The 22,454-nt window shown below is 32.3% G+C and overlaps 3 protein-coding genes and 1 long non-coding RNA gene across 5 annotated transcripts in view; 3 read left to right on the top strand and 1 right to left on the bottom strand.

The window, feature by feature from the left end:
* The window catches only part of LOC111706906 (FMRFamide receptor), a 41,748-nt gene extending 26,067 nt beyond the window's left edge, over window positions 1-15,681 (bottom strand). The window contains exons 1-2 of one of the 2 annotated variants that reach the window (XM_023479851.1): window positions 15,557-15,681; window positions 11,026-11,091 (exon numbers count right to left, since the gene is read on the bottom strand). Coding sequence is in view for 1 of the 2 variants with exons in the window: in XM_023479850.1 (XP_023335618.1) it covers window positions 4,615-4,689 (75 nt within the window). In the remaining variant the exon portion in view is untranslated. Of the gene's footprint in view, window positions 1-4,614; window positions 4,788-11,025; window positions 11,092-15,556 lie in introns of those variants that run through there. The other variant, XM_023479850.1, reaches the window with a different exon arrangement.
* Window positions 8,787-10,220, top strand: LOC111706907 (uncharacterized). The gene is made up of 2 exons (XM_023479852.1): window positions 8,787-8,893; window positions 9,616-10,220. Exons 1-2 carry the CDS (start codon window positions 8,885-8,887, stop codon window positions 10,078-10,080), a joined length of 474 nt encoding a protein of 157 aa, XP_023335620.1. The 5' UTR covers window positions 8,787-8,884; the 3' UTR covers window positions 10,081-10,220.
* LOC111706909 (transcription and mRNA export factor ENY2-1) lies at window positions 13,877-17,850 on the top strand. Its single transcript, XM_023479853.1, has 5 exons — window positions 13,877-14,009; window positions 14,591-14,636; window positions 15,721-15,792; window positions 16,768-16,795; window positions 16,992-17,850. Exons 1-5 carry the CDS (start codon window positions 13,912-13,914, stop codon window positions 17,060-17,062), a joined length of 315 nt encoding a protein of 104 aa, XP_023335621.1. The 5' UTR covers window positions 13,877-13,911; the 3' UTR covers window positions 17,063-17,850.
* Window positions 17,851-20,824: 2,974 nt separating this feature from the next.
* Window positions 20,825-21,592, top strand: LOC111706904 (uncharacterized). The gene is made up of 2 exons (XR_002766338.1): window positions 20,825-21,145; window positions 21,418-21,592. It is a non-coding gene; the product is annotated as an uncharacterized LOC111706904 (long non-coding RNA).
* Window positions 21,593-22,454: the final 862 nt, after the last annotated feature.

The following is a 22,454-nucleotide window of genomic DNA, read 5'->3' on the forward strand; positions in this document are numbered from 1 at the left end:
AGAGGAATGAACAGAAGGGTAGGGGGGGGGGGGGTTTAAAATCAAATGAAAAAAAGAATGCATGTAATTATGTTTAAACTTGAAATCCGAGAAATTCAGAAAATAATCTTGAAATTCCTTAAATTCCTGTTCTTCCATTTATTTTGCAAACCCAGATTGTTGTTTTTGACTATTATATATATTTTTTAATGTTTAAATAGTGCTAGGAACGATAATGACAAGAAATGAAACTTTTGTGCTGTTAATCAATAAATCATGCAGTTAAGCGTATTTTGCAATCTTGTGGTTTGAACCCACTGGGGATTAAACTAAAATCAAGGAATTGAGCTGTGTCAACCCTTAAAGAAATTTATATTTTAAAATTAGATTATTTTATCTTACAGAATTAATAGTTTAAATGATCTAATGTCTATGACGTTGGGTTGCAATGATATATTGATTAGAAAGTCAGAGTTTGTGACATAGACTAATTTAAAAAAAGATGTGATAGTGAATATCGAGATCAAGCGTTTCATATATTAGTGCATGAATCATGATATCTCACAAAAAAGGTGTCGACCATGAGTATTCCAGAAAAAAAATCAAGAAATGTCCGTTTTAGTTTCTGCTCATATTTTTTTATGTTTGAAAAATTCAAGAGTGTTTTCTCCCGCCCCCCCCCTGAGGTGGTAGCTGCAGTATATATGTGAATTTAAAGTTGAACCTGGGCGTCGTTTTTTATACATTAATATCAATAAGGATCAAACAGGTTTATACATGTAGACATGGAATAGATGGAGGTATTTATATAGCAGAACAGAATACAATAAGAAGGAAGGCAGTAGGAAGGAATACAAGAGGAACGAATACAACAAGAAGGAATACAACAGGATGGAATACAGGAGGAAGGAATACAACAGGAAGAAATACAGGAGGAAGGAATACAACATGAAGGAATACAACAGGATGAAATACAACAAGAAGGAATACAACAAGAAGGAATACAACAGGAATGAATACAACAGGAAGGAATACAGGAGGAATGAATACAACAGGAAGGAATACAACAAGAAGGAATACAATAGGAAGGAATACAACAGGAAGGAATACAACAGGAAGGAATACAACAGGAAGGAATACAACAGGAAGGAATACAACAGTAAGGAATACAACACGAAGGAATACAACAAGAAGGAATACAACAGGATGGAATACAGGAGGAAGGAATACGACAAGAAGGAATACAACAGGATGTAATACAGGAGGAAGGAATACAACAAGAAGGAATACAACAGGAAGGAATACAGGAGGAAGGAATACAACAAGAAGGAATACAAGAGGATGGAATACAAGACGAAGGAATACAACAGGAAGGAATACAGGAGGAATGAATGCAGGAGGAGTGAATACAACAGGAAGGAATACAACAAGAAGGAATACAATAGGAAGGAATACAACAGGAAGGAACTAAACAGTAAGGAATACAACAAGAAGGAATACAACAAGAAGGAATACAACAGGAAGGAATACAGCAGGAAGGAATACAACAAGAAGGAATACAACAGGAAGGAATACAACAGGAAGAAATACAGCAGGAAGGAATACAACCAAAAGGAATACAGCAGGAAGGAATACAACAGGAAGGAATACAACAGGAAGGAATAAAGCAGGAAGGAATACAGCAGGAAGGAATACAACAAGAAGGAATACAACAAGAAAGGAATAAAACAGGAAGGAATACAACAAGAAGGAATACAGCAGGAAGGAATACAACAGGAAGGAATACAACAAGAAGGAATACAACAGGAAGGAATAAAACAAGAAGGAATACAACAGGAAGGATTACAACAGGAAGGAATACATGAGGAAGGAATACTGCAGGAAGGAATAGAACAGGAAGTAATACAACAGGAAGGAATACAACAGGAAGGAATAGTACAGGAAGAAATACAACAGGAAGGAATACAACAGTAAAGAATACAATATGAAAGAATACAGCAAGAAAGATTACAACAGGAAGGAATACAATAGGAATAATTTCAACAGGAAGGAATACAATAGAAAAAATTACAAGACTAAGGAATACCTCCGTTAGGAATAAAACAGTAGAGCAGGAAGAATTACAACAGGATGAAATGGGAGAAGTTAAAAATGGAATTACTGGCTACGAAGATGAATTCCAAATTGTAAGAGCTCAAAGACGTTTTAAGTCGTATCTTAGCTATCTTAGCTTCATAATTATGTTTATTGAGACACCCCATTTCTGGAAACATGCTTTGTCAAGAAACTAGTAATTTTTAGAAAACTTTTAAAGACTTGATAAATCAAGCGTGAAGGAATTGAGTTTTTGCCACAAATTCAAATCTTCTGATCCCAATCTCTTTGCAACCTGAAGGTGCAAACCTTTGATATTTCTAACTTAGATTATTATATCTATAGGTATTAATAGTCTGAAATATCTAAGGACTACGACATTGGGTTACAAAGTTATAGAGATTAGAAAATCATAGTTTGTGGCTAAAACTCAACTCCTTTGAAAAATTTATTTTATATTTGTAATGATTTTAGTCTGTTACATGTAAATTTGAAATTACGAAGATTACGTTTTTCTCTCATTGAAATTTTGAATTTATTTATCTCCTTAATATTATATATTTTATAATTTTCTGTTCGAACCACAAGGATTTCTATTCATTAGTTAAAGTTAATAACACATCAAATAATTAGAGTATTGTATCAAGTATCAAACCGAAATTGAAATGAAAAGTTTTGAGACCCGGAAAAAACTTGAAACTGACTTTAATCATAAAAAATATTTGAATAGCATTGTATTATTACATTAACTTTAATCAATTTTGTCTATTTTGACACAAATCGATCTTCAAATATCCGTTTGAATATTTTGTGCAATGTGAGAAAAATATAAGTTAAATCTTTTTATTTGTATTTTACAGTTACTTAAAATATGTCGTAAAATTTGTGTATTCTTAAATAAGAATACTGAGCTAAACAAATCCTTTCAATACGATTCACTATTGACTTCTGATTACATGGAAACAGTTTAAGATGTAAAGAAATAACAGTTTAAGATGTAAAGAGAGAACAGTTTAAGATGTAAAGAGAGAACAGTTTAAGATGTAAAGAGAGAACAGTTTAAGATGTGTAAAGAGAGAACAGTTAAAGATGTAAAGAGAGAACAGTTTAAGATGTAAAGAGAGAGCAGTTTAAAATGTAAAGAGAGAACAGTTTAAAATGCAAAGAGAGAACAGTTTAAGATGTAAAGAGAGAACTGTTTAAGATGTAAAGAGAGAATAGTTTAAAATGTAAAGAGAGAACAGTTTAAAATGTAAAAAGAGAACAGTTTAAGATGTAAAGAGAGAAAAGTTTAAGATGTAAAGAGAGAACAGTTAAAATGTAAAGAAAGAACAGTTTCAGATGTAGAGAGAGAATAGTTTAAAATGTAAAGAGAGAACAGTTTAAGATGTAAAGAGAGAACAGTTTAAGACGTAAAGAGAGAACAGTTTACAATGCAAAGTAAAATTTCCAGTGGCCGGACTGGATTCAAACTTTTATTTATGGAATTTAACAAATTTTATACATTCTAAAGTTTCTGCATCTTTAAGGTTTTAAATTAAAGAACATATTATATATATAAAGCGTATATATAATTGTATACGTACAGGGTGTCCCAAAAAACATGGGAATTCAGTGACGAATTCAATATCGTTTTTTCAAATAATTCTTCGATTTAGTATAGTGATACCTACTGAGAAAGCTGTAATCTGTAAGAGTTTCGTCTGCTATGTTTACATTTTGTTTGTTTATGTTTTGACTGCATACGGTTGTACTTAGTAAAACAAGAAAATTGCAGTATACAAACAGAGTAAACTTGTCCGTATTCACTATTCATCTTGCGGAGACATTATAGACACATCTTTGTAGTCTTTTACCCTTTTCATAAAATAACCTCTAGCAGACATAATAATATTATGGCTTTTGAAATTAGGTATTACAATGCTAATTCATAACAAAGACGATATCGAATTCGTCACTGAATTCCCATGTTTTTTGGGACACCCTGTATAACGTATCTTTAATCAATTTTCTGTAATTTACATTACACCGGCTAAGGTTGCATTTGCCAATCACTTTTTGCAAAATCATACGGGAATAATTTAAGTAAAAATCAAAGGCTTTGCAACGCTTTAAAATCAACCCGGCCTTGAAAATTGATGCATCTTTTCAGAGTTTTCTGAGTCTCTGTTTATGAGGTCATACAATAGTGTTATACCTGATTGGTTCAGCCGTTTTGACATTTAAAAGAGAAATATACATGATATTATCAAATATGTGTTGTCGAAGATTACATGTTTTTCAATAAAATCATTTTTCTTCAGGATATAAATACAAATATAACGTGGATCTTGATTGCCAGCTTGTCTTAAATATCTCAAATATATTGTGCAAATTTTGGTATTGAACTTCTCGTACATATTATACTATCTTCACTCTACATAAATATATGTGAAATTCTCTGAAGAAAATTGAAAATATCCCCTGTGTTGTGATAGTAGTGATCCTTTAAAATAAAATTAATCTCTTTAACTCAAACACCGTCTTGAAATGACTTTATACCTGAAAATGATCGCTAATAGTTTGATTATCCAGCTGGTTTTGAAAAGAGTTGAAGCATGTCGTGTTAAATGCCATCCTTGCTCTAAATCAATTATTCAATTTTATATTTGTAAAAACTTCTTGCTATCTGCATACTTATCAAAATTGAGTTACCAATACATTTTAATAAGTGATTTTAAGTTATGCGTGTATTCATATTTAGGACGTGTTTAGGGAACTGAGGACAGGGGAGAGGTCTAAACTCTCTCCGGAGGTTAAACTCTGCCCGGAGTCAGGTTCGGTCCGAGAGAATTCGTCTTCATGATGCACGGTTTTACGGAGGATTAAGTCTAAATACGGAGCCAGGAATAATCTAAATCAAAATTACGAAGATGAAACATGTTAAAAATCTAAATCATTAGGCTCAAGTTAAGCTGTTATATTCAGAACTGGAGTCACATTGTTTAGAAGAATGAAAAATGAAAATAAGATTAATAAGTTAGAATACAGATTAGGAGAGAGGAGATGGTTCGAATAGAGATTAGAAGAGAGGAGATGGTTAGAATAGAGGTTAGGAGAGAGGAGATGGTCAGAATAGAGATTAGGAGAGAGAAGATGGTTAGAATAGAGATTATGAGAGAGGAGATGGTGAGAATAGAGATTAGGAGAGATGAGATGGTTAGAATAGAGATTAGGAGAGAGGAGATGTTTAGAATAGAGATTAGGAGAGATGATATGGTAAGAATAGAGATGAGGAGAGTGGAGATGGTAAGAATAGAGATGAATAGAAAGGAGATGGTTAGAATAGAGATGAGTAAAAAGAAGATGTTTAGAATAGAGATGAGCAGAAAGGAGATGGTTAGAATAGAGACGAGGAGAGTGGAGATGTTTAGAATAAAGACGAGGAGAAAGGACATAGTTAGAGTAGAGATAAGTAAAGGAAAAGTTAAGGAAGTTATAACAGTTTAAAGTTTGCCATTTTGACTTTGTTAAAAATTAATTTCATCTGAATATATGTTGAAGCGTTGAAATAACAGAGTTTAAAACTTTAGAATTGGATATCTTTAATCCTGATTGATTAATCTAAATATCAAATGTGGAGACTTATAATTTCCTCCTAAATCCACTCTTTTTTCTCTCATTTTGGATAGCCGTAATTTGTTTGACCAATGAGAGTTCACTCAATGGCAATACAAATTTCAAATTGACCGACTTTCCTCCACCGCCACTGGATTGGTGGAGTTATATAAACTGTCGCAGGGGCAAATCCAGCTTTTTGAACAGGGGGGGGGGGTCAAACTCACAATTAAACTTTGATGAAGGGAGCACCGAGCGAAACTGGTGTGCGAGGAAAAATTTGTTCAGGAATTAGCATTGAGCATGAGTATTTTACGTGCTAAAAATAGAAAATTACTCTTAAAATATGTAAAAATATTGCCCCCTTAGAACTGTTCTTTCAAATTTTTCGCTCAGGCAAGAGAAATAATGATTTATAAAAGGCTAGCCAGTAAATAAGATCGAAGATCTCTTATTTTCGGGAAAAAAAAACACTTTAACATCAAATAATATTATTTATATTATTTAGGGGTGTGAAATTTGTGACATTTTTTCTAAAATCATTTTACAGAAGCAGCATTGTATTCTACTTGGAATTTTAAGGCATAACTTTTAAAATGCATTTTTAACCAAAAATGTCCCCTTAAATTAGGTTCAAAGATAAAATAACTGAATACGTGAAGATCAAATTTTTAATAGCATTCAAATTCAAAACTATAAAAATTGGGCAAGCTAAGGTCAAAAAACCTTTTACTCTATCTAAAATTATTTGCTAAAAAATGTTTTTTTTTGCTTTAAATCAGGTCAATTTTCAATATTTTTATATTCTGTAATTCAATTTCAATTCGGGAAAACAACATAGTTTCAAAAATACCCATCTATTGAATATCTGTTTAAAATTTTCATTTTCATTTTGTAATAAAAAAACATTTTTAAAAAAAAAGGCCAATTCACCATGTACACTCCAGTTTATTTCATGTACCGGGCCAAAATTCATCTAGACAGAACAAACTGTACAGTACAAATACATTATACAAGGCAAAACAGGACAGTACGTCAAATGAATAATCCCCTTCTAGTGAAATGTCTGTGAATTAGAATTCCAAGAAGAATACAAGTTTTCTTGCGTTAAATGATTTTTGAAAAATGTCACAAAATTTTACAAAACTACTTTTGTTTTGTTGTCGCTGTAATGTTACTAAAAACTATAATGTGTTTCAATGCTAAAATCATAATAAACTTAAGAATCCCTTAAGAATAATATTCAATTACTTACGGCGTTGGTTAAAACTTAAAATCTATCAGATTGATGAAAAGTAAAACTATCATGATGTATCATTGAATTACGAAATTTTTTGTTAAAGCACCTTAAAGTATCTGCTCGAAAACAGTTACAATAAAACAGTAAAGTTTTAGGTTAGCCTCTAGAAAAAGGGGGGGGGGGGTCAAAAGATACTGTTGATACTCCTCTAATCCATCAACCTACTCCTCTTACCCCTCCACTTACCCCTCTTATCCAACAACCTGTACTCCCCTTATCCCTCAACCTACTCCTCTTATCCCTCAACCTACTCCTCTTATCCTTCAACCTACTCCTCTTATCCCTCAACCTACTCCTCTTATCCCTCAACCTACTCCTCTTATCCCTCAACCTACTCCTCTTATCCCTCAACCTACTCCTCTTATCCTTCGACTTACCACTCTTATCCCTCAACCTACTCCTCTTATCCCTCAACCTACTCCTCTTATCCCTCAATCTACTCCTTTATCCCTTAACCTACTCCTCTTATCCCTCAACATATTCCTCTTATCCCTCAACCTACTCCTCTTATCCTTCAACCTACTCCGCTTATCCCTCAACCTACTTTACTTACCACTCAACCAACTCCTCTTATCCTTCAACCTACTTCACTGGCCCCTAAACCTACTCCTCTTACTCCTCAACCTACTCCTCTTACCCCTCAACCTACTCCTCTTATCCCTTAACCTACTTCACTTGCCACTCAACCTACTCCTCTTATCACTCAATGAAATAATAATATCAAACCAAGGCAACCATTAACCTTGGGATTTTATACTGCCTGAGTCCTCAGGCATACCATGCCTAACTGCTTTTACCAAGCTAAATCTATATTTAGACCCACTTACAGTCATTAGATTTCAGTAAGGGGGGATGATAGTGTGCTCAGCTAGCTGTGCTGTACACTTACAACTGTTTACTAATATTGATATACTATAGGTTAGGCCATAATCTCCTTATAATAAACAAATATGCAGTACGCTCTCGATATAGTTCATGGCCTATACAATTAGTAAAGGATCAGCGTAAATCATCACTCTATATACTATAACCTCGTTGATTTCAACGTAGTATGGCTCTTTGAAAAAAAAACAGATTGCAAAGTTTTTCAAAAAAAACAGATTGCCAAGTTTTTCAAAAAAAACAGATTGCCAAGTTTAAAAAAAACAGATTGCCAAGTTTAAAAAACAGATTGCCAAGTTTTTCTAAAAAAACAGATTGCCAAGTTTTTCAAAAAAAACTGGGCACAAATTTTCGCACAGAATTACCATTGAAATTATACAAATTTCAGTTTTTCTTTATACATGTATTGGATTTTGCATGAAATATTTGGAAATTTCTGAAAATTTATTAAATGTCAAGAAGGAAATCTCGGGCTGGTGAACCGTCAGTAGGGATATAATAAAGCTCTTCGCTCATATATAAATATATATATTTGTATTTATGTTCGCCATAGCTGTCAAAACGGCTGGACCAATTTGGTTGAAATTTTTTATGGAACCCATGGGTGTGCCCGGGTGGTAACATAGAATAAATTTTATTTTTTCAAAATAAAAAAAAATTCACGGGCAACGCCGGGAACTGTAAAGCGGGAATGTTTTACTTTTAAATAGAGAGGAAAAAACATCCCCTTTAAAATGGGGACATCAAATACTGTTTAACACCCTGGGGGGAGGGCAGAGATTTCCTCCCCCCTCCCGGGCCCCTAGAATAGGCTACTGAGACCGCGGTCTAAAACAAGGTTAATAATTTAAAACATAAATAGCCGGTAGATGCTTTAAAGTTTACGAGTTCACCTTAGCGTAAAGAGATTTCTCTTATAAACTTGTTTCATCAATTTAACTGAAAGAGGGTTGGATCAAGGCAGTATCCACTTTCTAACCTGTCCAGTCTTCTTCTAGGATTCACTGCTTAGATACCTAGGCTTTTCACATCATGAACATGGTAGGATTTATTAATAAAATAAGTTTTATTTATTTCAATAAATATTAATTTAAATCTACCGGTAAGCAAAGACCATATTGATGTTTTAATGTAATATTGTGTATAGCAATTTTTCGCTGATTCTTATTTTTTGTTATATCTTTTTGTTAATTATTTTAAAATAATCTTTCAGAAAATGTTTTCCATAGTTTTTTAGAAAGTTTTAATTATTCAATTTATTAAATTAGCATAAGATAATTCACAGACACATTTCACTCACTAAGTTCATTTTCAAGAAACTGGAAAACTGTTCGCTATGTTATATGTCGTCTTACTATTCAATAGTGTAATTGGTTTCACTGTAGTATTATATAACATAATGCTTAAAGGGACTGACTATATGCTTAATTTTTATGATTTGATTAAAGTAACCCTACATTAAAATGGCCGATTTAAAAACGATACCCATAAAACCACTGTGTGTTCGTTCAGTACAGAGATATTTGCGTTTAAACTTATCGAAACCGGGTTGTTTGTAAGTACGCGCTCTGTTGAGTTTAGACTATACGCATCGCACACCGGAATTTGCAGCTGAATACAATTGGGGTCCGATAAGTTTACCATGGACGAACACATTAAGATTTAAGGGTAGCAAAATAAATTGGGCATTGCCCTCTTTGCATGGAGGTTCACTTAAAATTACGTTTACAGTCCCTTTATTCTATACAATTTATAATGTTTAGCTTATCGTGTTGACTCTGGCTACTGCAGCAGTAGTTCAATCAAAACCCCTTTATTCCACTGCTCCTGTGGTTTCCTACAGCAGTTTATATTCTCCTTACAACAGTGCTCCTGCTGCCTACATTAATAACCAGGAACCTGTGAACCCCATGGCAACCTACTCTAATATCCCTGTCTCCACCTATGCCAGGTTTGCATCTCCAGTCTATGGTTACTCCGGAGTAGGTGCTCCAGTAGCCTATTCTGCTCCATTAGCCTACTCTGTTCCTGCAACCCACACTACCCTGACTAGCTATAACAACCCAGAGCAGTATACAGCTATTAATACTGGAGTACATGGAATAAAGCATATTGCAAAGAATGGTCCTGTTGAGCATGTGGTTGTAAAACGTGAAGCTCCTGTTTTAAACAACCTGAGGAGGATAACATGTTGGGAAAATGGAACCAAAATTCCTTGCTCTTTCTAGAAGGATTTTTCTTGCAGAAAACAATTTGATTATATCTGATACATCTCTTAAAATGTGCATTAATGTTCAATACAGAAATGTAATGTGAAAATTTATTATTAGTCGAGGTTGAAAACTGAATAAATTATTAATCATATTAATGTGCTTTCTGTGTTACTATTTTCCCATGCCTACCAGTATACTAAAACCAATAGTGTCGTTTGGGTGTACACTTTGCGATATCTCTAGTCTCTACATATTTACATTCTTAAGTATTAATAAAAAATAATATGAGGGCGTTAAAACCACTTTACAAAATTTTGTGGATAATAAATGTTTTTTTTTATGGTTTTCTTAAGTAGTACAAAATTCCTCCTTGGAACAATAAATAATGATGAACAAAAACAAATATTTAGTATTTGATTTGACAGAAAGTTTCAAATCTCAATAAACATGGAAGTAATAGAACTAAAATTTACTTGTTGTTATATTTCAATTTTTAAAGTAGTGAGAATATTAAAAAGGATGGAGTTTTCCAATTGCTAAATCTTTGGAATCTGATGGTGTAAACCTTTGATATTTCAACCTTAAACTATTTGATCTAACAAAATTTATAATTGGAAAAAAGGGATAAAGAACCTAATTTGTGGCAAACATTTAGTTCTATTGCGTTGTTTGATGATTTTAAATCCAAAAATTGATATTGTTTTTGTTAATTTTGTTTTCTCAAAATCTCCACAGAACACATATTAAAGATCCCTCGATTTGAAGAATACAGGGATATGGTATTAAGTATGACGTTTTCCTTTTTTAAGAGGAAATCTATGACGTCGTATACACACATCAACATTATTCTTATTTTATTGTTTCAATATTTTATACTTAACCTAAAACCTAATTTTTATATTGTTTTATAACTAAGTAAATTTTTTTTCAAAAAATAATAATACTGTGAAAACAACCCACCTAACTTCAAGGTTCGTCTCAAAGAAAGTAAAACTGGAAAAAATCGGTATCTACACACCTTGTACCCTAAACACAAGGGTTGTAACCTAAGAGAATAGAGTATATATTAGAGGGGAATTTACTAGAAAAAAGTGTAAAACGGACATTTTGTTGTACTGTTTACATACTGCAGGTGTACTTCACATATTTATGCTATATAACCTCTTGGGCCCTGGAATATCATTTTATAGAAAATCTAAAATTAATGTTAAAAGAAAACCAAATTATACTGCATATAATTTGTGAACATTTACATGATTTGTACACTTTGAACTCCCTTTCAGGCTGAAAGGCACTGAAAAATTTCATACCGAGTGATTCTTTAAATTCCCCTCTAATATATTCTATTCTCTATGGTTGTAACCTTAATTGATCGACAATTATGATCAGGGTATTTCCACGCAAAATAAATACCCCCGGTTTTCAGCGTACCTCGGATCTCAGATTTTAATTCCGAGTATCCACTTACAATTAACCCCACATCTTCCAGACAGAACAAACACTAGGCTGAGAGAATATCAGAAATATGAAGACAACATTTAAAATGTTTTTAAAATTATTCCTGCAAGGTGGGTTAAGCATTACAGTTAAACTATGCGAGTTGGGGAAACATTTACGTTATAAAATGACACAAATTTGTACTGCAAGGTGTACTAACGTATCTTAATTGTACAAATATGTATCCTCTTGGCTTCAATGGACTTATAGAATGTCGTCTTCTAAATATATTCGATCCATGGTGTTTGTCCAGTCTGGATTATGTGACCCTTTAAAGGCTGGGGGGGTCTGAATCTATGTATAGCCTGGGGGGGGGGGCGTTTGGCGCCCCCCCTCCTGCAAGAGTAATGCAAACCCCTGAAATTGGCACTGGTTTATCGAGGACGACATATCCAATCTTTTAAATTGCAGTATGCATTCATTTAACCTAAAAATAATAAACTATAATTTAGACGATGTGTAACTGTAAACAATATACAAGTGAACTCTTATTTATATTTTTCATAATTGCTCCTTGCTGAAAATTTGCACTTTAGATATATTCACAAGTTATTTATTTTGGTGGTTAGTCATTTGAACTAACGTCATCGGAACTATCAATATTTTCACTTTTGTTCATATTGACATGTTTTGATAAGTTTTGCTTTCTAGTTTTTTTTTGTTTTATTTCAAGAATATAATATTTTACTATTTGCATTTTAATTTTTTAATGTCATAATTGTATGCAAATAAAGTAATTCAAATGCTCTCCTGTATAATGTTGCTAGTCCTTGTGCTGTAATCTTTATTCTAATTACTCCATTTGGAAGCAAACAGCTTAGAAAAATAAACAACTGTCGAAATATTCAATAGCTCAAACAACAGTAGGTCGGACATTTTAGCATCTTAACATACAAAATCTAGCAGCATAGATTAAATGTCGTCGTGTTTACACCAGTGCCGATTAGGGTTTGCAAATATCTTAGAAAAATGCATGTTCATAGCCCAATTTTTCAAGACCAGCTCATAGAAAAAAAATTAGACCGATAATTTTAATAGTTTGGGTTAAAAAACCTAAAAAGGGTAAAAAAATGAAAAAATATTTTTTTGTTTAAACAAATATCAAAGTGTGATACATGTTTCTACATTTTTATCTCAGATTTTGTTTTTCACAGACGCGGACTTTTTTACGTTTTTTACAATTCTTAAATAACATGGACAAAACATGTCACAAATAATGAACTTCTATCATTAAAAATCAGTTATTAAAATCTATTTTAAAATCTTTCTGTTTTACGCAAATTCTTTCAGCTACGGTCGCTTGTCGGAGGTTTTCTTTATTTTAATAAAGCTTTTTATCTAAATTAAGTCAAGCTGTTTTCTCAAAAATAAGTCAGCCGTTTTATTCTACAATAAATCAACTGCCTTGACTGATTTAATTCTGCTGTTTGGTATATAGCAAGTCAGCTATTTTGTCTAAAAAAGTCAGCTATTTAGTCTAAAAAAGTCAGCTATTTAGTCTAAAACAAGTCAGCTATTTAGTCTAAAACAAGTCGGCTATTTAGTCTAAAACAAGTCAGCTATTTAGTCTGAAACAATTCAGCTATTCTGTCTATAAAAGCCGGCTATTTAGTCTAAAACAAGTCAACTATTTAGTCTGAAACAATTCAGCTATTCTGTCTATAAAAGTCGGCTATTTAGTCTAAAAAAGTCAGCTATATAGTCTAAAACAATTCAGCTATTCTGTCTATAAAAGTCGGCTATTTAGTCTTAAACAAGTCAGCTATTTTGTCTAAAAAAGTCAGCTATTTAGTCTTAAACAAGTCAGCTATTTTGTCTAAAAAAGTCGGCTATTTAGTCTAAAACAAGTCAGCAATATTTCTCTGAAACAAGTCAACTGTTTTGTCTAAAACAATTTAGCTATTTTGTCTAAAAAGAATTTATTCTAAATTGAATCAGCATCTTTGTCTGATTTGATTCATTTGCTTTGACTTAAAATAAGCGTAAGCTGAATCCAGAATCACCTTTTTTATAATAAATTAGCTGTTTTATGATTTTATCTAACTTGGTTCAACTGTTTTATCTAATTTAAATCAGCTCTTTTATCTAAAATAAATCATCTGTTTTATCTAAATTGACTCACCTGTTTAATCAATAAATCAGCTGTTTTATCTAAATTGGTTCAAGTGTATTATCTAAAATAAATCAGCTGTTTTATCTAAATTGGCCCACCTGTTTAATCTAAAATAAATCAGCTGTTTTATCTAAATTGGTTCAACTGTTTTATCTAAAAAAAATCAGCTGTTTTATCTAAATTGGTTCAACTGTTTTCTCTAAAATGAGTCAACTGTTTTGTTAAAAAGATATAAAATGGGGCGGCACAGGCGGAACCGTGAGAAGGATATTGACGAGGCGGAACAAAATATTAATCAGATTCTGTCAGAGTCGGGGAAAAAAGAAGAACTGAGGTAAAATTCCTCTATTCCATTACAGCAAGATAGGTAAAACATTATTTTGTTGTTTTTTAATTAGTCTTTTGATCCTGGGAGTGGTCATGAAGGGCAAAGGACTGCAAAATAATCTTTTCTGTACTATTGAAACCTTTATCTGATCAATAACGTGAAAAATATTGTCGTTTTTATAAATTTAAAAGTAATTAGTTCTGATAGTTTCTATAGGTTTTCTTGCAGTAGAAATGCGCAGATAACATTATAGAGAATTTTACCTAGAAAACATCCAGAGCGTAGCGAGGGATGTTTTCTAGGTAAATCGTTCGAGGCAACCCACAGCTAATCACAAATTCAAAACTATATTTAATTTATGCAGAGTGGATCCCGCTGCATGGTTAGGCAAAGGGGACTCAAGGAGTGAAAAAGCGGTTAAATATAAAAACATTCTTCATTTCAGAAAACCGATTAAAGATTTCTACATTTCTTAACTTTTTTGATAATCAAAAGAAATTTATCTGCAGAAATGTCAGAAATTAACGTTTTATCATGGTCCATGGATGGCCTAACCTTCAACAGCTAAAATGCTATTTTTTATTCAGAGAAAAACTTGTGAAGAAATTGGAAGAGATTGGATGGAAAGATCAGGTTTGATTTGATAGTTAAAAATTAAAATGTTATATTTTAACTTCAAAATTTTTTTTGTCGTTACAACAATAATGAAAAATACCAAAGACAAAATTATATAAAACAAAAGCAAAAGTCAGAGTGGCTGTAGACTGTAGAGTGTAGACTAGGAGCATGTCCGATTCACAACGTTCCATATTCAAACCTTTTTCTGAGCAAGAATATATTATGGTTTCTCCAATCCAATGTTTCTATATACGTTATCGGGATGTTTGTATTTATTACTCACGGTACTAATGCAAGGAAAGTTAATTGCGGTCGCGTATACTCTGCGTACATATTAAAACCTGTTCTCTTTGGGTGTAATTTGTAAACAAGAATAGATGCATCAGTGTTCGTCTGATATCCGAGGAGGATAAAAGCATTTAATTTTGAAAATTCATATAATAGTTTCCTATGACCAGTTTTGAAAATTGATTCCATGTCAGGCTGTGACATCCTTCTTGTGTTTACTTTTCCGCCCAAAGTCAGTACACTGCAGTACAAAAAATGCGTACACCTCTGAAATAACTTTCCTTGCACTAGTACCTTGGTATTACTCAAGTATTACTGCGTAAATTCTATTGATGTTTACACATTTTTTTCCAAGAATATGAAATAGATTCCAGACAGAGATGATTCTAGATAGAAGAAACCAATTTACGTATATATATATTTATTTATTTCCGTCGTAAATAGGATAAATAGTTTCCAAGAATAAGTCATTAAGTTGACACATATTGTCGACAAATTATTAATATTTTTATCTATTTATATTTATATCTAGAAACCATCTTGAAAACGCAGCTCTTTACTAACCGATTTGAATATGCTTGAGTTTTTAAAGGGATATTGTGACATACTTTTAAGTGACGCTCGATTTACAATGGTACCTTGTATACCTTTATCTAGTCCAGGTTAACATAAATACTAGATATCCTAGTTTGAGTAGGCGTGTCGGGGAACACTGCAACCTTGAACCTGCGTCGTTGATTAATTTCCATGTTTATTGGGACACCCTGTAAATTTATAAAGTTATAGTAGAGTAAAGAGTTGTATATTATAGGTTAAACTGGTCTGTAGGGATGTAGTAAAGGAGAAGGGACTCGATAAGATATCTGTAGAAGATTTAGTTCAGGTAGTAATGAACTGAAATAATTGGGACTTCTTGATCAGGTAGTAATGGACTGAAATAATTGGGACTTCTTGATCCGGTGGGAATGAACTGAAATAATTGGGACTTCTTGATCAGGTAGTAATGGACTGAAATAATTGGGACTTCTTGATCCGGTGGGAATGAACTGAAATAATTGGGACTTCTTGATCAGGTAGTAATGGACTGAAATAATTGGAACTTCTTTGTCAGGTAGGAATGAAAAAAACTAATTGGAACTTCTTGATCTTGATTCACAGACCAAAATGATTAAGACTTTTTAATCAGGTTTTCATGGAATAAACTAAATAGGAATTTTTGATGAGATAATCACTGACTAAATTAGCTAAATCTTTTTTATGCAAGTTATAGACCGAATCAGGTAGTTTTAGACTTAATTAGGTAATTATGGACCTAATCAAATAGTCATAGGCTTGATCAGGTAGTCATAGACTGAATCAGGTAGTCATGGACTTAATCAGTTATCATAGACTTAATCAGGTAGTCATAGACTTAATCAGGTAGTAATAGACGAAATCAGGTATTCATTTTGACTAAATCAGGCAGTCATGGAATTCTTTTTCATATGGGACTCTCGAATAATTAGTTATGGACTAAATTAATTAGGAATTCCTGATCAGTTACCAATGGATCAAAATCAAAGTGGCTTTTAATATACAGGGACTTTTCGATTATATAATAGTATATAAAAATAAGCTAGAGTTAAGTGAATAATTATCAGAAAATACTTTTATCCCAGGATGTCTGACTAGGAAAAACGCAAAGAATCTTTATTATTTAACTAAAAACTGAAATTAATTATTCTAACAGTTTTTACTCATCAGTCAGGAACCAGGATTTGAAAATTAATTTAACTTTTAAAAACTTTTAATGCAATGTAAAGTCAAAATAGAAAAATATTTAAAATTGTATTTATTTAATATTTTCACCCATTTTTAGGAGATGGGACCTAAGGGAAGTCAGCTAGGTATAAAAATCATCTTGAACAACTTGTTAGTTAGAATTGGTTCTTATTTAAATCCGTCTATTCTGTCTAATCTGAATAGTCCTTCTCATCTATTGAGTCCCTGTAAGTCCTTCTGTCATTTTATTTCGTCCACTTCGTCCCTTTACTACGCAAAGTTCGTCGTCTAGTCTGACAAGATGATTTCCTTGTCCTACAGTTCCGGACAGTGTACGGATGGAACTTCTCAAGGAGGTTCGGGACTACCTGGAGCAACGGGCTGATGATTAGGTTCCTGGAGCAATGGGCTGAGGATTAATCTTGATCATTGTTCCACATTTTCCATTCCCAACCCTTTCTCCAACATGCTACTTATACCCGATGTTAAACTTAATCTCTACTTCCTCCTTCCATACATTTATCTTACTCCCAACAGTTCTCCACATACCTCATTTTTCCACTTCAACCTAATAGCTTAATTATTTTACCCCCAACTAATCTCTCTTTTTTACTCCCACCTAATCTCTCTTTTTTTACTCCCACCTAATCACTAACTTATATTACTCCCACCTAAAGGCTCCTTTTATTACTCCAACCTAAAGGCTCACTTATTTTACTCCCACATAAAGTTTCACTTATAATATTCCCACCTAAAGGCTCACTTACATTACTCCCACCTGAAGGCTCACTTATATTACTCCCACCTAACAGCTAACTTACTGTACCCCCACCTAAAGGCTCACTTATATTACTCCCCCCTAAAGGCTCACTTAAATTACCCCCACATAAAGGATCACTTATATTACTCCCACCTAAAGGCTCACTTACATAATATTACTCCCACCTAAAGGCTCACTTATATTACCCCCACATAAAGGATCACTTATATTACTCCCCCCTAAAGGCTCACTTATATAATATTACTCCCACCTAACAGCTCACTTACCTAAATGCTTTTTTAGTCCTATTCATTATTTTCATATTGTTTTCCCAATACAATATTGAATTCATTAAACAAACATTATTGAAAACTTTATTTGAATATTTCGGTCTTTGATAATAAATTGAACAAAATATTAGTTTTATTAAATTTTTCGCACAAAATAGATTGTAATTTTTTTTAGAAAACAGTATTTTTATTCTACAGTAAAAGATTCAATAGTTGGAAAAAGTAACTAGATAAGCAATTAAGAAAGTAAGTAAAGGAGTAAGTAAGTAAGTAAGTAAGAAACAGAATTTTATAGTTATGTTTCTAAAAAGTAGTTTATAGAATTCACATGTCTTTATAAAATATTAGTTTATAATTTAATGAAAATTTTTAATATTCAGGAAAAGAAAGCATTAGAAAAATGTTTAATAAAGCTAGATTAAATACAACCTATTACGCCTATATAAAAAATGTTTAATAAAGCTAGATTAAATACAACCTATTACGCCTATATAAAAAAGACCCACCCTAAATATAAACTATGTTGTTATCATATTTTATCAAAAAACGATTATCCCCCCCCCCCCCTACCTTCACTCTGGTTTAACATTCTGTTCATTCACAATTCTGTATTTCTTCACCTGTTGTCCAGAAACCGATAAGATTACTGAGAAATAATCACGTACACACAAGAAAACAAGTTTATATTACATACAGGATACGAATAAATTTCTGAAAAATATTTTCATGTTGAAATAAAAGTATGTTTCTTTAAAAACATGTTTGGATAACAACAGAAATGACAGAAACAGAAATTTGGAAGATACAGAAAATATTATCGATCTAATTTTACAGACGGCCTAAGCTAAAGTAAATTGAAATCTTTTTTGTTTTTAATCAAAACTACATTTATTGAAGAAGAAAAATGAGTAGAATTTCAAATATCTAATCGAATATATATCTGACCTTATTCTAGCTGTCTAGTTCAGTGCGGAATTTAAAAGACAGAGGAAAGCCCTACTAAATTTATTCCTCCCTGAGGCCGAATTTAAAGAATTTGAGCGGCGGCTTGAATTTAAACCGTGGCTCAAATATGATTGGTTCTACTTAAAATTGTATCCAGTTTTTCAAGTTTGTGGGTGATTTGAGATTCGGCTTAAATTCATTAAATTCGGACACTGGATAGAACGCACATAGCTTTTTTTTCGTGTGGACCGTGAATTTTTAGATTGAAAATACATATCAATCTCTTAAAAGGGACAGTGAGCGTAATTTCAAGTAACCCTCAGTACACAGATGGCAATGCCTGATTAACAACGGTATCCTTAAAACCTTGATATGGTCAGAAATGTGGAAGATAGAATCGTTTTCTGATTCAAATGTCAGTTTTGAAGAAAAAAACACAAATAAACATAAACAGTTAAAAAGCATATCTAATTCATACAAAGAATTTATATTGCTGAAATTGTTGTGAATTGCATGAACACACATAGATTCAGCCTGCTAATAAAAAGTGTCATCAATTTTTAATACTGGGTTGAATTTGAAGTGTCGCAACACCTTTGGCTTTGATTTTACTGCTCTAAGTCAATTTTGCTTTTCTATAGCCCTTTACTTTATATGAACATTTTAGCACTATAAAGCACTTGTTTTTAGCTTTGGTTTTTAAGAAGTAATTGGCAAAATTCTCATCGATTTTGCTTGAAAGTTTGCAACCTTTAAATAACGGTGCTCATTGCATTGAGGGTCACTTGAAATTACGCTCACAGTCCCTTTAAGAGTTCAGTGTCCAAATTTAATGAATTTGAGCCGTGTCTCAAATCCGTTAAAAACCGGGTTCAATTGAGCGCTGGCTTAAATCTGGAAACATTGAATACAACTTTAAGTGGAAACAACCATTTATAAGGCGCGTCTCAAATTTAAGCCGCAGCTCAAATTCTTTAAATTCTGCCTCTGAAGACTTTTTAAAGTTTATAATCAAATCAAACAAGTTTGATTATTTCACTATTAAATGTGAGAACTAGTGGAGTTGTGATTCCACAAAGTCGATCCAGAAATTATATTTCATATAATTTTTAATCCCTCTTTGTGTTTCGATCAAAATGTCTCAAGAAAGCTGTTAATCTAAACCTACAATTATAATTCATGAATTTTATCTAAAGAAACAATATGCCATGATTTAAAAAGATTTATTCCTATAGTGAGTAACCGTGAAACTATAACTTTCTGTGCTATAAGAGCGATAAGTGATATTATTTCTCTAGCAATAATTCAATTCATAACTGAAAAGAATTGAGTCTTTGACACAAAATAAAATGTTCTAATCCCGATGTCTTTTCAACATGCAAATTTGATATTCCAAACTTAAATTATTTGATCACACAGAATTCATATTCTAAATATCTAAGGTCCTCCACAATAGGTTGCAAAGATATACGAATTAGAAATTAGGATTGAGTTTTTATTTGATTTTTTCCACATCGATAATAAATTTATTTCGTATTAATCAAAACAAATCCGCTTCTTTCTTCTATAGAATAAAAAAAGTATACTTATCTAACGGAATTTTAGTTTGAAATAGCTAAGGTCTTCATTACCAGGTTGCAAAGATATAAGGATTAGAAAATTTGAATTTGAATTTGAATTTGTGTTTGTAATTCTGCATTTAATAAACTTATTTTGAGCTTAATTTGATTCTCTTCTCTCTTTTATAAATTTGTCATCTGAACCCTTTAAAAAGACTTTAATGTGCACTTTCATTTCCAAGTAGAAAAGATCTAAATTCAATTTAGATTTGTAAACGGATTTGATTTAATGCTTTAATCTTAGAATTTACAATTACATGTTTAGCAGTCACTATTCAGTGATTCACTCGACCCTTTTTGCACCATCATTATTTCACTTTACTAGGGAACAACAGTAAAAGTAAAAATAGATAAGGCCAAGGAACTAAATACTCCCCATCAGGGGCGGATACAGGGGGGAGCGGGGGGACATTCGCCACCCCCTGAGAGATTCAGGGAGGGGCGTACCCCTCCCCCTGAATTTGGAATTTTTTGTTCCTATTTTCAGAATAGATTCTCAATAGCATGCTTAAGGGAAAGAAACCCTAGTGCAAAACAGGAAAAATATCTGTCTTAATAAACTGTTGTGAACCATATCCCTAATGTAACCCTGTTTCAAAGGTCGTCTCCGACAGATTGTATCTCCGTTGAATACTCCGTACTCCGGCCATCCGCCAAACCAAACCTTGCCAAGGATTTTACATAAATAACCTCATGGAGCTAGTAAAACTTAAAGTGCATTAAAAATAACCTATTTAAACACAATTTTCAGTGAATCATTTACATATAAACAGTGAACTTATTTAACCAGATAAATATTCATTTCAGAAGAATTAGACTTCAGTACAAACAACTTTTCGCCGTACCACAGTTTTCTAGATCGTAAGTTCATGTTTGATTCACAATGGTACCCATTAAAAATATTTCATTCATTAATTCCCATCGGTACCTTAAAATATTTCTTGGTCGATTCACAACAGAACCTTTCCTTTAAAATTCCTATTTATCAGTTTCAATAAACATTTAATTAGTTGTAATAAAATAGTTACATTTATTAACAATTATTATTCACATTTGTTCGTCAATCAAATAGTTACATTTTATTAACAATTATTATTCACATTTGTTCGTCAATAACAATCTGTATTTTGTAGGAAACTTCGTTACTGAATAAACATTTTCAAGAAGTTCTCATCTATGTGTGTCTGGTAGAAGAGAGTGTTTCCCTAACCTAATTGCCTTTGGATTTGTCATTCATCGAGTTACCTATCCTTTGCTTAAGTACATCCCGCTTCGAGTAACTTTTCCTTTTGTTCAGCTCACAACTGTGTAATGTGTGAAAAGTTAAAAATCTAGTTTTTTAGTCTTTAGTCATTAATTTTGACTCTTTTTGAGTCTTTTAAGTAAAAAAAAAATTTTCGCCTGCAGCGCAATTTTTTGTTCCTAATTATGAATTGTTTTGTTCCTTAAAAAATCTTGCCCCCCCCCCTCACTTAAATCCTGTGTTCACCCCTACAGTCCCCATCGAGCTCAAATTTTCTAATTAAATATCTTTGCCACCTGATGTTATAAAACTTAAATATTTCTAAATATTAACTCATGCCAGCAGATCAAAAAGCCAAAGTTGCAAATATCATAGGTTTACGTCCTCAGAGCTTAAAACTTTAGAATGGTCGATATCAAGATTAATGCTTAAACTCCTGCAGGTTTACTAAACCCAATATTGTCTTAAAAAACATTCGATATCCAAGAAAGAAGTTGAAAATTTAACCAATCAGTGTGTCATTTTAAGATGTACTCTAACTCTTTAACTTTTGAAAACCCGGTTTTGATTTCTAATGTTGATGGTGTCATATCAATTGAACAAACGTAAGTTTTAGATTAATGATTAATGACTAACGCTCAAAATGAAAATAGTCCTAAAATATGGTTCTTAATCATTTCATATTTACATGATTAAATTTATATTTGTTTAAATGTTCTAAAAGTCGGCTTGTATACAGCTGACCATAATTCAATCGGATATAAGTCCAATCGATATATAGCATTCTATCTGTAATTGTTATCAAGCGTAACTTTTATACTGTAGAAATATCCAAAAAGAGGATTATAAGAAGAAATGAAAAGCAAAAGTGTGTACATTGGATAATCAGATTAAGCGATCGTGTTTAAGGATATCTCATTCTAAAGT

Source organism: Eurytemora carolleeae, unplaced genomic scaffold (genome assembly GCF_000591075.1).
Source record: "Eurytemora carolleeae unplaced genomic scaffold, Eaff_2.0 scaffold758, whole genome shotgun sequence".
Lineage (NCBI taxonomy): Eukaryota > Metazoa > Arthropoda > Copepoda > Calanoida > Temoridae > Eurytemora > Eurytemora carolleeae.

Bases quoted from the DNA above. Each gene is read 5' to 3' on its own strand.
- LOC111706909 (XM_023479853.1), top strand. From the start codon at position 13,912: ATGGGGCGGCACAGGCGGAACCGTGAGAAGGATATTGACGAGGCGGAA. The intron at 14,637-15,720 runs GTTTGATTTGAT...TGTATATTATAG, and splicing joins AGATTGGATGGAAAGATCAG to GTTAAACTGGTCTGTAGGGA. The intron at 15,793-16,767 runs GTAGTAATGAAC...ACCCATTTTTAG, and splicing joins CTGTAGAAGATTTAGTTCAG to GAGATGGGACCTAAGGGAAG.